The sequence below is a fragment of the Felis catus genome, chromosome D3 (assembly GCF_018350175.1).
Source record: "Felis catus isolate Fca126 chromosome D3, F.catus_Fca126_mat1.0, whole genome shotgun sequence".
In the NCBI taxonomy this organism is placed as follows: domain Eukaryota; kingdom Metazoa; phylum Chordata; class Mammalia; order Carnivora; family Felidae; genus Felis; species Felis catus.
In genome coordinates, this window is record NC_058379.1 from 18,025,547 (window position 1) to 18,040,430 (window position 14,884).

At 48.7% G+C, this 14,884-nt stretch overlaps 1 protein-coding gene across 2 annotated transcripts in view; it reads right to left on the bottom strand.

The window, feature by feature from the left end:
* Window positions 1-14,884, bottom strand: part of SVOP (SV2 related protein) — an 80,294-nt gene that overhangs the window by 22,578 nt on the left and 42,832 nt on the right. For both annotated transcript variants that reach the window (XM_023241512.2, XM_023241511.2), the window contains exons 7-9: window positions 2,860-2,923; window positions 835-960; window positions 18-146 (exon numbers count right to left, since the gene is read on the bottom strand). In XM_023241512.2, the coding sequence (XP_023097280.1) occupies window positions 18-146; window positions 835-960; window positions 2,860-2,923 (319 nt within the window). The remainder of the gene's footprint in view (window positions 1-17; window positions 147-834; window positions 961-2,859; window positions 2,924-14,884) is intronic.

Sequence of the window (14,884 nt, forward strand, 5' to 3'; positions counted from 1 at the left end):
GCGGACCAGGCACCGACCTGTCTGGAGATGATGAGTTTCCCCAGCGGCATGGGGGCTCCATTTTCTGTCGCTATCCTCTTTAAGGTGGCGATGGCCTTCTCCTGATTCCCGGACAGCACATCATACCTTGCGCTCTCCGGCAGCCACTGTGGGGACAGGCGTGGCAGATTAGGGCGGAACAGAACACGGGGTCCCAGCCACATATCTCAGCGGGGTGTGGAGTCTTTAAGCTTAGGGCTCTGGAGCCAGAGGGCTAGCTTCAAATCCTGGCTCTGTCATTGATTATCCTGGTTGTGGGACCCTGAGTAATTACTTGACCTCTCTGTGCCTCCATTTCCTCATCCACAAAATGGGGATAACGACAGATCCCACCTCGTAAAGGTTGTCGAGAGGGTTAAGTGAGAGAATCCAGACAAAGTGCTTAGCACGATACCTGGAATGGGTTCATGCAATGATTGTTGTTTCTGTTGCTATTATTATTATTAATCGGTGCGGCTGGCAGAGTTCCAAAAACATCATCTTACAAAGAATCCCTGCAGGACAGTGTCCTCCTTTACCTCCTCCCCACTGAAACACAGTGAACGGCTGAACAGCAGAAAGCCAAGTGGCCAAGGTTGAGATCTTTTTTTTTATTATTTGAGACAGAGACAGAAGAAGAGCATTTAGGGACGAGGGAGGATGTGGGAGTGACAGAGAGAAGCCCAAACATGTCAGAACGCCATGCGGGGCTAGAACCCACAAACCGTGAGATGATGACCTAAAGTTGGATGCTTAACCGACTGAGCCGCCACCCAGGTGCCCCGTAAAGGTTGACATCTCTTAAAGGATACCTACAAAACACAGAACCGCAAAGAGGAGCAACGGGACGGCCGAGAGGATGAGCAGCCAGCGCCAGCCCAGGCTGGGCATCACAAACACGGCCAGGATCACCTCGAACACTGTCCCGATGGCCCAGAAGACCTGGCAGGGGAAAACGGGATCAGCGACGGGAGCATGAGCAGCGTGGCCAACACATGAGCTCACTGCAGACAACGCGACTGACACGGGGGAGGGTCCTCGTGGTCAGCCACGTCGGAATGGCCGTCTTTCCTGTTTTTCATATAGTTGGGGGCAGGGCCATCATGTTGCTCATCTCCTGAGGGGCCCACCCACACTCTGTCATATTTGCGTGGTACCCACTGGAGTGGGTACAATGTGGCAGCTCTGGTTTAGGGAGATCAATGCCATCAATATCGTGTGAGGTCAATACGGTAACGGACATATTGTTTTTGTCTACTGACATCCATCTCTCTCGCCCAAGAGGCCCCTAGTATCCTTTATCACAACTGCCTCTTCCCTGCAGGGCTGACTATCTTCTGTTTGCCTTGCCATCCTTTCCCGCCTTGCTTTTTTTGTATGGACTGCATCCACAGGCTCCCTGTCTCCTGGCTTTCCACTGGCTACAGCCAAGGGGGAGCCCCACAGGACATGGGAGGGAGGGAGGGAGGAAGGAAAGAGATGTGGGGGCATTTATTCCTCTGGCTCCCTCCCTGCACGGTGGTCATGGGCTGGCTGCATCTCTCAGCGGGTCACAGCACCTGTCCAACAGCCCTGGACACACAACTCTGTCTCTCTTTCTCTCTGGGCTGCTAATTAATTACTTCCTGCCTTTGCCTGGCAACTGGCACTTCAGGCATGGGGCTATTTAGAAATAGTCCCTTTATCAAACCCTCTTCAAACGATCCTAAGTTGAGTATGCGGTCTCCTGCTCAGGCCCTACAACTATTGTCCATTGCCAAACATGGCCCTTCACCTTCTCCATCAGTTCTGGGGCACTCCGAGAGCCTTCCTAAACCCTCTTTGGCTGAACTTAACCACAGTCTATTTCTGTTGCTGCCAACTGGGGGTGATAGTCAAAATGTCTAACAAACTGGACCAACCCAGGATAGACACCTGACACTGGTCATATACCCCTGCTCTCAACACACACACATATACCATGACTGTGCCAGGAGTTAACTCTTCAGATGCTAGATCATGGGAAGTTCTAGGGGGTCCTAAGAGTGTCAGGCGATGAGGGGTAATCAGGGACCAAGATCTGCTGGCATAAACGCATCTCAATATTTAAATAGTTGGTTCATCCATACCAGCGTGGACCAGATGACCACCACCCTTATCGATCAGGGGTAGATGCAGTCTGGGTGGTAAGCTGGGCAGCGAGGTCAATGGGATTACTATCGTCAACGTGGTCATGGTGACTAGAGACGTCGGAGTGGCGTCATAGTCGTCACTGTGGGCATCGGTGTCCGAAAGGACAAATAAACTCTACTGCCTGCATGGTAGAGGGGTCATTGGGCAGCTACACATTGGCCCTGAGATCTTCCAGAACCATGATTGGAAAACGGGTCACAAAACCTTGGCAGAAAGAAGGCTCGGAGGGACGAGCTGGACTGAGGGAGTTTTAAGGCAGCCTCTAGGCTACAGGAGTGGCCCCTCACACAAGACGCAGGTGAGCCTGGATACAAACAGGGGTGGAGGGTGATGATATGGATGGGGGACAGGAGTTTTGGTCCCCTTACGCACCAACTCTTGGCACCAACTCTCAGATAAAAGCCAGGTGAAGTCCAAGAAGGAAATACCACCTGCCTGCCGCCATTTTTTTAAGAGATCGATTGTGGGTTTTTTTGTCAATTGAAGGGTTTATCCGTATTGCAAAAAGACCATGTCAGAATTGACATAATTGACCCGTTCAAGTCTCCACACACTGAGTCTGTTAGAGCTCTCTTAAACTCCCATTTCGTCATCCTGTGGCTCAAGACACCCGAGAATCTCCTGCTCAGGGACTGAGCGCTCTTGGGAAACCCAGACCACCCTCCTTACCTCAATCAGCAAGATACACTTAGCTCTGGCCTTCATGGGAAGGAACTCCGCGTACAGCGTCACCCTGGGAAAGCAGAGAGACAGGAAGAAAGTTAAGGTCGGGACTGAGTAAGAGGCCACCGCTTTCTGAATTTCTAGGCCAATATTCCTCCGAGGGTGGTCTGTGGACCACTTACTTCGGAATTTCCTAGGATGACGGCTAAGGTCATAGATCCCTAGGCCCCACCCCAAACCCTTGGGAACAGACTCTCAGGGGTGGGGTTCTGGCATCTGCATTCACTCACTCCCCACACGATTCTCAAATTTAGAACTGCCGACACGGAGCCCTACCCACAACCCAGCAAATATAGGAGAAAATAGGGTAGTGCGACAACAGGCAACTTCAATCTGGAACATTATTCAGGTTTTTCCCTATTATTCACGTCCTGAATAGTCTTCAAGAGTCCAGGCCTTTCATTCTGTAGGATGCTCCTCCTCTTAAGTCCATTTGCTGTCTCCCCGTGACCAGACTCAGGCCATGTTTTCTTGGCAAGAACCCCGCAGAAATGATACTAAGCTCCTCCCAGTGCCTCACATCAGGGCCATATGGTGTCAACTCATCTCATCGCTGGTGACATTAACCTTCATCACTGGCTCAAGATGGTGTCTGACAGATTTCTCCACCCTAAAGTTATCCTTTTTCCATCTGGGATTACTTTGCGGGGAAAAATTCAGAGATTATGCCAATATCCTGTTCTCCCTAGAACCTCTACCCGTCAGCTTCGGTATCCCACCCATGGACGATACCTGCCTGAATCAACACTACTATGATGGTAACAGGTGGTATTTTTCAAATTTCCATTGTTCCTTCTACGTTTAGAATGGATATTCTACTGCAAGGAGGAGTTTCCCTTTTCCCCTGTATCTATCTATCTATCTATCTATCTATCTATCTATCTATCTATCTATCTACCTACCTACCTACCTATCTATCTATCTACTTACCTACCTACCTACCTACCTATTCATTCAACGAATCAGTATGAACTTGTAGATTCCTATTTTATTCAGTGGGTTGTAACCCACTATTACCATTATTCTTCTGATGCTCAGACTGTCCCAGATCTGACCGTTGGAAGACTTTTTTAATTTTTAAAAAAATGTTTATTTTTGAGACCGCGAGAGAGGCAGAGCACAAGCGACGGAGGGGCAGAGAGAGAGAGGGAGACACAGAATCCAAAGCAGGCTCCAGGCTCTCAGCCAGCAGCACAGAGCCCAACGTGGGGCTCGAACCCACAAACCATGAGATCATGACTTGAGCCGAAGCTGGACGCTTAACCAATTGAGACACCCAGGTGCCCCTCGTTGGAAGACCGTTTAAACCAATCCCTATGTCTCTTTTACATGCCTCCATCATTCCTTGAACTCTACTTTCTGGCACAACAAGATGTCCAAGTTCATGGTGTGTTTTCCTGGTCCCAGCCACGGCGTCAGCCATTTTTCTAAGAGGTTCTGGTTCCTTTCGGTAGAAGACGGTATTTAGAAACCAAATACTGATGTCAGTGTGCTCATTGCTGCTGGGCTGTCGTTGCTTCTAGGCCTTCTCAGTGGATGCAGCTAAGAGATCTCTCTCTCTCTCTATCATCTATCTTGGTCTCTCCATTTCTCTCTGTCCACATGCACTCCATACACCCACATGTTTCTATATCTATCTGTGTATATATATTTTTAAAAAAACAACGAGTTCTTACTGATACTTTCGATTCCAGTCCAACCAGAAGGTTAGGGTTCTTTCTAACCCTCCCGGGTTTCCATGTTTATAATTCCCTTCTCCGACATTGAGACACGGGGGCCTCATTCTCCTCAATGTATTTCTTATTTGCTCAATCAACTTATTGGTTTGCTGAATGTAACGAACATCCTACCTGCATCGACCCCTCCATCTACTACATTCGTGCCCCTTCCCCTGCCTTCCACTTCCTCAGCCGCCGGCCACGCTGGGAAGAGAAGGAAACTTCTAAACGACTTCCCCATGCTGCCTTCCAACTTGTTAGGAAGAGCAGGCTTTCTCTTTCCCCACATCTCCCACCTAAGTCAAGCATCGGAGCTACTAGATAGCGTCATGTGACTCTCCTGGCTCCTCATAAGGGAGGCCGGAGAGAGAGAGAGGCTCATTTCCATTAACCCTTTTGAGGCAGATGGATGCTGGTGACCCATCTAGGTCTCCTGGGATGCCCCTTTACTAGTTCGTGTCCAACTCCCAGCTGCTGCTGCTAATGCTGCAACCCTCTTCTGGGATTGCTCTTGAGCAACTGTGGCTGCCTCACCAGAGAAGTGTCTAGGAGTTACAACCCTTCTCCCCAGGACAGACTGGTATGTGCTTACAAAAGCCCCGTTCCATTGCCTCAACGTAGGACAGACTTTGTGGAACAAAGAACACGCCTGAGTTCCCTGTGGGATCAGCCCGAATCTCGACGTCACCAGAAACCATACTTTTGCTTAACTTCTTCCTTTCAACATTATTGCCTCTTTCACGGTTTTACGGGCTTCCGAGAGCATTCCTTAAATAAATCACTTATACAAGAGGTTAGCAGACTAACCTCTGCTTCTATGGAACCTCTGCTTCTACGAATGACGTCCTTCCCTGCATAACATCTAACATTTTGAAAGTTGGTCTTAGCAATACCACTGAGATTAGGGAACAGTTCTATTGCCAGTAGAAGTCCTTCTCAGGATAATGACAAAAGGACACCTCTGTCCAGAGAAGGAAGAATTCTTAGGAGCCTCAGAGGAAAGGTTAGGGCTTTAGTAGTTCAGGTATATACACTCTATTTAGAAAAAAGTATGAAGAAAAGGCAATGTCATCTAGTTCATTTCAGAGTATAAGTATTCTAGTATATTCTCTCTGTCTTGATCTTCTGTCTTTATCCCTCTTTCTCAATCTCTCTCTCTAGCTAAGATCATACTCAAGAATTTTGAACCTAGGGCACCTGGCTGGCTCAGTCAGTTAAGCATCCGACTTCAGCTCAGGTCATGATCGCCCGGTCAGTGAGTTTGAGACCCACGTAGGGATCTGTGCTGACAGCCAGAGCCTGGAGCCTGCTTCGGATTCTGTGTCCCCCTCTCTCTCTGCCCATCCCTGCTGGTGCTCTGTCTCACTCTGTCTCTCAAAAATAAATAAATGTTAAAAAAAAATTTAATAAAAAAATAAAAAAAGAATTTTAAACCTTACTTTTCATTGATTTATAAATAGCATTACCATACCACTTAAAACCCTCTTACACACATATATTCCATCACATGCATGAACCACACGTTTCTTTTTTTTTTTTTTTTACATTTTTTTAACGTTTATTCATTTTTGAGAGATGTAGAGAGACAGAGTGTGAATGGGGGAGGGGCAGAGAGAGACAGAGACACAGAATCCGAAGCAGGCTCCAGGCTCTGAGCTGTCAGCACAGAGCCCTATGTGGGGCTCGAACCCACCAACCGTGAAATCATGACCTGAGCCAATGTCGCTTAACCGACTGAGCCACCCAGGCGCCCCTGAACCATACTTTTCTTAATAATAGCTACCGTTTATTGAGGACCTACTATATGCCAAACATTCTTCTAGATGTTTTACATGAATTACCTCAGTAAGCATCTCAAATAAATGGGGTAGATAATTATAATCCTCTGTATGTGTGTACGTATTTTTTTTTAAGTTTTAAAAAGTTTATTTATTTATTTTGAGAGAGAGAGAGAGAGAGAGGCAGGGAGGGGCAGAGAGAGAGGGAAAGAGAGAAAATCGCAAGCAGGTCCCACGCTGCCAGCGCAGAGCCCGATGCGGGGCTCGAGCCCACAAAGCGCGAGACCATGACCTGAGCCGAAATCAAGAGTCGGCAGCTTAACCAACCGAGCCACCCGGGTGTCCCTGTGTGTGTGTACTTTTGATTCTTATTTTCATCTCTAGATCTATCTACGTTAGATAAATTGTTAGCTGACCAGGATCACGCAGCTAGTAAGTCAGTAAGTAGGAGAGCCAAAATTCTCACCCACATCTGTCTATAGCTTCTAGCCCACCAATTTGGATGGTTTCACGACGATAAACAACACTTCAGTGAACGTCGTCAGGCTGAAGACATTTTGGTCTGCACGTGGTTTCCTTAGGCTAGGCCCCTGCTAAATAGAATTTGTGTCAAAGCCTATGCGTATTTTGAAGGCTTTTGATATATATTGCCAGAGTGGTCCCCCCCAAACTCGTTCCAGTGTATATGCCCACAGGTACCTCGCTCAGCAAAATCCATCAGGAATCTCATTTAACTCAGCTCTGAGAACGGGGACCCAGATTATAGTGGTTGCAGAGGTCACAGCGGTTACCATGGATGATTTCTTTGACACCTTATGCTCTTCTCCGCACGGTGTGCTCACATTATTCAAAAAAAAATCAATAATAATAATAATAAATACTACTAATAAAGCGAGAAGCATGTTCACCTTCCCTCCATCACAGGAAAGTTCAACAACTAACTGCGAAACTGTGCCGTGGCGTGTTCCAGGGGGCAGAGCTATTCCTGTCCTTCGATGTCAAGGATTCTTCTTATCATGAAGCTATAAGCACAGTCTTTTTATTTCTTTTTACATGTTTTTAGTTGAAGCAGCAGCACCTCACGAATGCATTTTCGTTTAAGACAAGTTAGCAATACACAAATATACAGAGTATATGATGCGTCTTCCTCTTCCCCATTGCCCCTACTTCCCTTCCATTCCCCCCAAAGCCATAACTACCGGGAGCCTGCTTTGCAAACTTCCAGCCCCTCCTCTAGCTAAATAAATAAATGCAAGCAATGTTATCTTTTTTTCTTCCCTTCCTTTCCTTCCCTCTTCCTCCCTTCCTCTCTCCCTCCTGTCCTTCCTTTCTGTCCTCCCTACTTCCTTTCTCCCCATCCTTCCTCCTTCCTTCCTCCTTCCTTCCTTCCCACATGCAGCATACTGTCCAAGTTCAACCCATACAAATGCCCGACTTTTCCAACTTCCTTGTCAATACAGTTTTCCACCTGCCACTTCCTGCAACTCTATCCTGAGTGCTTTCTTTGGTTATTAAAAAAAATTTTTTTTCATGTTTTATATGTGTGAGAGAGAGAGAGAGAGAGAGAGAGAGAGAGAGCGAGCGAGCATGAGCAGGGGAGGGGCAGAGAGACAGAGACAGAATCTGAAGCGGGCTCCAGGCTCTGAGCTGTCAGCACAGAGCCTGACGCGGGGCTCGAACCCACAAGCAGTGAGATCATGACCTGAGTCGAAGGCGGACGCTCAGATGACTGTTCCAGGCGCCCCTCTCTAGTTATTAAAGCTTGCTCTGCCAACCTCGGTGGCAGACTAGGAGTCTAGTTTGCCAAGGAATTTAAACTTCCCAGGGGCAACTCTCAACAAATGACGTTTCCCTCTCCCTTAAACGGGACAATCTGGAGACGTGGGTTGCAGAATCTCCCAGAGTAAACTATTTGCCCTAGCTTCTCTGTGTCAGGATCTGCTTTCAATAAGACATTTGGGAAACCTTCCCATGTTAATATTCGCGGGTCTACTGCATTATTTTTAAAGTTTTTTTTTCAATGTTTATTTATTTTTGGGACAGAGAGAGACAGAGCATGAACGGGGGAGGGGCAGAGAGAGAGGGAGACACAGAATCGGAAACAGGCTCCAGGCTCTGAGCCATCAGCCCAGAGCCCGACGCGGGGCTCGAACTCCCGGACCGTGAGATCGTGAACCTGGCTGAAGTCGGACGCTTCACCGACTGCGCCACCCAGGCGCCCCTCTACTGCATTATTTTTAAACAGCGGCAACCCTGTTGATTAACGCTCTGATTGTTTTCAGTTTCTTGTCTTTGCCTCGTATGCCACAAGAAACCTCTTTTCCTGTAATTGTCGTGCTCCCCATTTGGCCATTATTTATAGTGGTTCATGATGAAAATGAGCTGTTTGACCTCCATCCCAAGTGTAGGGATTATTACAAGCACACTGAAAAATAAAAGAACCAGCAGTGACAGCAGCAATGCCAAGAAGCAGTCGACGGCGTGAAAAATATTCCCACCGAAAATCCTCAGAATGTATAGCCCTTGGCAGTTAGAGACTTACCATTTGGATCACGTGCTTGGAAAGAAGGGACCTGTGATCTCCCTTTGCCGTTTCTGCTTGGTCTTAAAGAGAAACCGCAGTGCTAAGGGTGGGTTTGTGCGCGTTCCACCTAGACAAGAATCTGAAGAATCTTCTGAAGACCTTGCAAGGTGGAACAGGTGGGCAGCGACCTGGAGTATTAATCTTGAAGAGCAGCTAACACACAAGCAGGGTGCCAGTTAAGGCAGGTGTCCAGCTCATTCTCCTAGCTAAGTGGCATTTCTACGGAAATAACACAGCGCCCTCTGCTGGAAATAATAAACGTTCTACCCTGGGGCCAGCCTGTCTCTTCCATATATTTTCTGTGTATTTTGCAATTAGTGGCAATGATCATTTAAAAAAAAATTTTTTAACATTTATTTTTGAGAGAGAGAGACAGACAGAGCATGAACGGGGGTGGGGAGGGGCAGAGAGAGAGGGAGGCACAGAATCCGAAGCAGGCTCTAAGGCTCCGAGCTGTCAGCACAGAGCCCAACGTGGGGCTCGAACTCACGGACCGTGAGATCATGACCTGAGCCAAAGTCGGACGCTTAACCGACTGAGTCCCCCCGCCCCAGGCACCCCCTCCAGTCTTAATTAAAGGGAATAGAAACTTCTCTGAACCTCCAGTTCTACCTCTCCAGAATCATCTCCAAATCACTATCACGGACCCAGTGGACATTAATGATTTATCAGCATCTTCTGACTGTACAAGCTCAGAATCCTTCTACAGTATCTGTTAAAATGTAAGAGCTTCGGCATTAGATGGGCCTGGATTTGAACCCAGTTTCTCCATGCGACAGATGGTTTGCACAAGGCGCCCCCCCCCCCTGCACTTTTCCCTCCCTGTGTCTTGCTCCCTTGCAGATCACCTCCATGCAAAGTCTGTTTCCTCATCCCTTGAATCTGGGCGTTGAGACTCGCTCTTGATCAATAGAACGTTGCAGAAGTGATCTTGTGCCTTGGGCCTCAAGACGCTTTACGGCTTTTGCATCCTCACTCGGACCCCTACCCAGGTGCCACGTGACCACGTGACCAGCTGCCTGGGCCGGCCAGCCGGAGTTTGAGAGGCTTGCGGAGCATCGATGAATCAGCTGTGGCCATGCTAGCCTGGCCAGCCCCCATCCAATTCACCAGTTGACTAGAGACACATGAGGGAGCCCCGCCGAGCCCTGAACAACCTAACTGCCCAGCTGCAGAACCCTGAGCTCAGTAAACTGCCGTTAAGCCACAAATGTCGGTGTGGTCTGTTACAAAGCAAGAAGTAACTTCATACTCCCCTCAATAGCCATTTAGCCTTAAACACGTCACTTGTGATCTCGATCTCCAAGCCTGTTTTCTCATCTGCCCCTTGCCCTTGGTAAAAACTCAGTGGACATTACTATGATCATCATTATCATTTAAAAAATGTTTTTTAAATGTTTATTTTTGAGAGAAAGAGAGAGAGCGGCAGAGAGGGACAGAGAGGGAGACAGAGGGCAAGCAGGGGAGGAGCAGAGAGAGGCGGAGACACAGAATCTGAAGCAGGCTCCAGGCTCTGAGCTGTCAGCACAGAGCCAGATGCGGGGCTCGAACTCACGAACCGCGAGACATGACCTGAGCCGAAGTCGGACGCTCAACCGACTGAGCCACGCAGGCGTCCCATCATCATTGTCGTTATTCATGTTACAACAGTAACATTATCTCCAAGGACCAACATAAATGCCTACTTTGGGGGAAGGAATAAAGGAAAGAAGAAAAAGAGAGAGGGAGAGCCTGGCAGGCTCAGTCGGTAGAGCAGGTGACTCTTGATCTTGGAGTTGTGAGTTCAAGCCCCAGGTTGGGGACTAAAATTTAAAACAAATTAGGGGCTCCTGGGTAGCTCAGTAGATTAAGCATCTGACTTGATTTTGGCTCAGGTCATGACCTCACGGTTCATGGGATCGAGCCTTGGGATTCTCTCTCCCTCTCTCTCTCTCTCTCTCTCTCTGGCCCTTCCCTGCTTGCACTTGCTCGCTCTTTCTCTCTGTCTCCAAATAAATAAATGAACATTGAAAATAATCTTCAACTAAGAAAAAAATCTTCAACTAAATGTTTCCAAATAATGAACTTAAGGGAGACATTTTTAGAACTAGTTAAGAGCATTGCATAATTAAGGCATGATTGTTTTTATGTAAATGGATAGAGCCAAGGTGCTGGGAAGCCAATGGCTCTCTTGGGTGACTAAATATTTCTTCTGTCATTTTATTTCTGTTTTTTCTTTGCTCTCCTCACGTCCCAAAGAGCCATGGAGTGGAGTATTTAGGAGAATATATTCGCAGTGTCAAAAGGGATGTTTAAATACGAGCCCTGCCATTTGTTAGCTATGTGACCTTGGGCAGGTTACTTCATCATCTTTTAAAGTTTTACTTATTTATTTCGAGACAGAAAGAGAGAGAGAGCCAGCGTGCAGGAGAGGAGCAGAGAGACAGAGAATCCCAAGGAGGCTCCGGGCCGTTTGCACAGAGCCCGGCGTGGGGCTGGGGCTCACAAACCGTGAGATCATGACCTGAGCCTAAATCCAGAGTTGGATGCTTCACTGAGCCACCCAGGTGCCCCATGTTACTCAGTTTTTTCAAAGCCCTAGTTTTCTTATCTGCACAATGGGGATAACAATATCTATGCTTTGAAGTTCTGTGAGTTTTAAAATGGTCATGTGGATCAAAAGCACATGGTCTGGAGCTCGGGAAGTAGTCATAGCTCAAGAAACAAACAGAAGGGCTGTGGTCGCATTAAGTAAATGAACAGCTAAATGGGAGGCGTGACATTTGGGGGGTGGGGGCCGGGAGCAGCCAGGCCCTCTGAGGACCCGCACGACATAAGGGTAAGGGGTAAAGGCCCAGCTGCTCTGGGTCCTTAATTTTATCCCCTGGTGTCCTGTCCTCTCTCCCTGAAGATCTCTCCCCTTTGCATTTTTAGGAGGTGATTTTTCTCTCTGCTAGTTACTCTGCCATTGGAATCCTGTCTGCCTACAGCCTTCCAGAGGCTCCTCAAAATGTCTGGTCGGCTGATGGCACCCTTTTCTTGCTTTCCAGCGCTGTTAAGGATCTATTCTATTTCTCACGCCTTTTATGACACTTCCAGAAAGTGTGGAGAAGGAGACGGAGAAAAATGGCGCCTCTCATCCCACCATTCCAAACAAGAACCACGTTCTCGATACTTAGCTCCTTCCCCTCCCCTCTGATGGGAAGAAAGTCCGGGTAGCCATTTGGAGACTGGTTCTGCCATCATCCACCTGAGCATCCCTGAGAAAGGAATTTAACGTGTACCTGTGTGAGTGCGCTCCTTCCAGCCACTGGGGGAAAACTGTTCCTTAGTCAATGAATGGCTCATGAATGGGGCAGTGGCTGCGTCCGCAGAAAGTCCTGGGGTTGGTCCAGACGTGGAGGACATCGGCCACAAGCCCCTGCCAGCCCAGATTTATGGGCTTGGGTTAATGGTTTCTGCCTCAAGCTCTAGTGGCTTTTAAACCCATCCGAGGTCCAGGAGCGTATGTCAAATGCCTACTCTGCAGAGCCCTGGAGGGATCAATAATGAATAGGGAGGGAAAGGCTGAGAACTGAGAGCCACTCACTGCCCTTCCAGCCACTAAGTGGCAGAAAGAGTCTGGGGATTAGCTCCCAGGCTAAATCCCATGTGGTCACATCTTCTGTCCCCATTTATTCTTTCCATAAGTACCCACAGTGAGTCCAACATCCATCACGCAGACACCTGAGCTTCTCACCAAAGTCTTTGGCAGACCAGACACATGCTGACATTCACTAAGTGCTCTGCTGGGCACTGTCCCGGGCACTTCACGTGTGTTGTCATTTAATATTCTAAGTGACCCCCATGAGGTAGGTATGCTATCGTCCTCATCTGAGAGACAAGAAGTTGAGGCGTAGAAAGGTCTAGTGACTCGCCTAGGGGCACACGGCTATCACGGCAGAGTCAGGATGCGAATCTGGTGACCAGGACCTAAGCTGTTCTACCTCAGTGTTAGCACGACCCTTCTAGAGCCCCCCTCCCAGCCGTCCCCCGTCGTGATACTCAACGGGCCCAAGGAGTCAACCAGTGAACTGTTAACCCACCACAGGCAATGGCCACACCCTCACGCACCAAAGCCAATATTGCTAGTTTGGCGGCTGAAGAGCCAGTTGGCCAGCAGCAGAGACCAACGCAGAGCCCCCAGGGTGGAACCATCCCATGTCACATCCCATGTCACAACATAAAAGTTAGTTATAGTGGACATCTCCCATTTTGGAAGGAGCAGTGACTCGTCCTGACTGGAACTGGCACATATTCTGGGTATTGGCTTGCCTATCCCGCCAGCACCATTATCTGAGGGCTTTCGGGGTATTTGACTCATTGACACAGAATCCCACGTAATAGTGCTTGAGAACTCAGAAGCTGATACATATCAAAGAAGATGTAGCAGCAGGTACGTGTCATATCTTGTGCCACCTTGAAGGTGCTGGCCTGAGAGAGGGATGGAAGAGCCTCTTGAAGGTGCCACGGAGGCATCGGCTTGGAGATGATGCCCGGTGAGGATAGGTTACTGTCTTCCAGGACACAACACAACCTTAAATCAATGCCCATCGCATGGTGCTATGCAGAAAGGATACATTGTTCTGAACTCAAAGGGTTGGAGGAGGAATCTGTACTTCCCCTACCTGTGGGTTTAGGGGTCCTGGTTCCCAGAGAGGGCATGCTTCACCCACTGGGGGACACCACAAGAACCCCGTCAGACTTCAAGCAATGCCTGCCACCTAGTAACTTTGGATTCCTTGTGTCAAGAAAGAGAGTCAGCATTCTGCCTGAGCAATGGGGCATCGGGAGGTGGTATGGCTACTGTTATCTGATGGGGCACCCAGGCAATACAGGGGACATCTCTTGGTAATCCCCTGCCCGATTTTGATAATAAATGGACAGGCAGCAGCTACGGCCTGGGTCGGGCATGGTGACTCAGGCATAGGGTCTGGACCACTCTGCCAGGGAAACCATCTCGCCATCTCGATCAGCAGAAGTGCTGGCTCAAGGCGAGGGGAACCTGCAACGAGTAGTGGGAGAGGGAGACACTCGGCCTCAGTTGGAGCTGTGAGGCCAGCAGCGATAGCAGATGACTGTAGGTTGTCCCACCAGCCATGGGACATGATCTTTTCAGGGAAAAGACCAACCAGAATCCTGGAGAAACTGTTCCCAGATGGGGTGAAATTATATGCAGCAAGTGGATCTAACAGGTGCAAGGGGTGGACTGTCATGGGTGCTGTGATGTGACCACCTAGGCTCCCCCTTCGGGACTGCCAAACACAATCCCCTGGAATGACCAGAAATGTTACCTGCTAAGAGCTCAGAATTGAGTCCCTTGCAGGAATTGCCTTAGCCCAAAGTAGCTGCCTTGCCCAAGATCGTGCTCCCTCCTTGAGAGCAGCCTGCGTCCAACGCAGCTAATATGAGGGGGCAGAGGTCCAGCCCCCAAGCCTCAATCTGGGAAACTCTAAGGAGCCACCCTGGCTCTGGAACTCCTGCAGGATCAGCTGTACTCAACTCCTCCCTCTGCTCACTCACGGTTTTCTCACTCCCCTGCAGGTGCCGGTCTCAGTAACCACGTGCACACTACTCTCCATCTCACATTCTGTTCCCCAGGATCCCCACTTGTAACAGGGACCGTGTCTGTCTCGCTCACTGCTGTATCCCCAGCATCTAGTACAGGCCGGTGCCATAGTAGGTGCTCAAGAAATATCGTTTGAATGGATGGAATGAACTGGTCCTGTGTGAAATTTCCCTAAGTTATTGCAACAGGAATTATCATTCTTTACCTCCAACCCATCCTACCCACCGTTGCCAGATTAACATTTCCAAAGTGCCCCCCCTGCTCAAGAACTCTCAGTGGCTCCCACTGCCTGTAGACAAGCCCT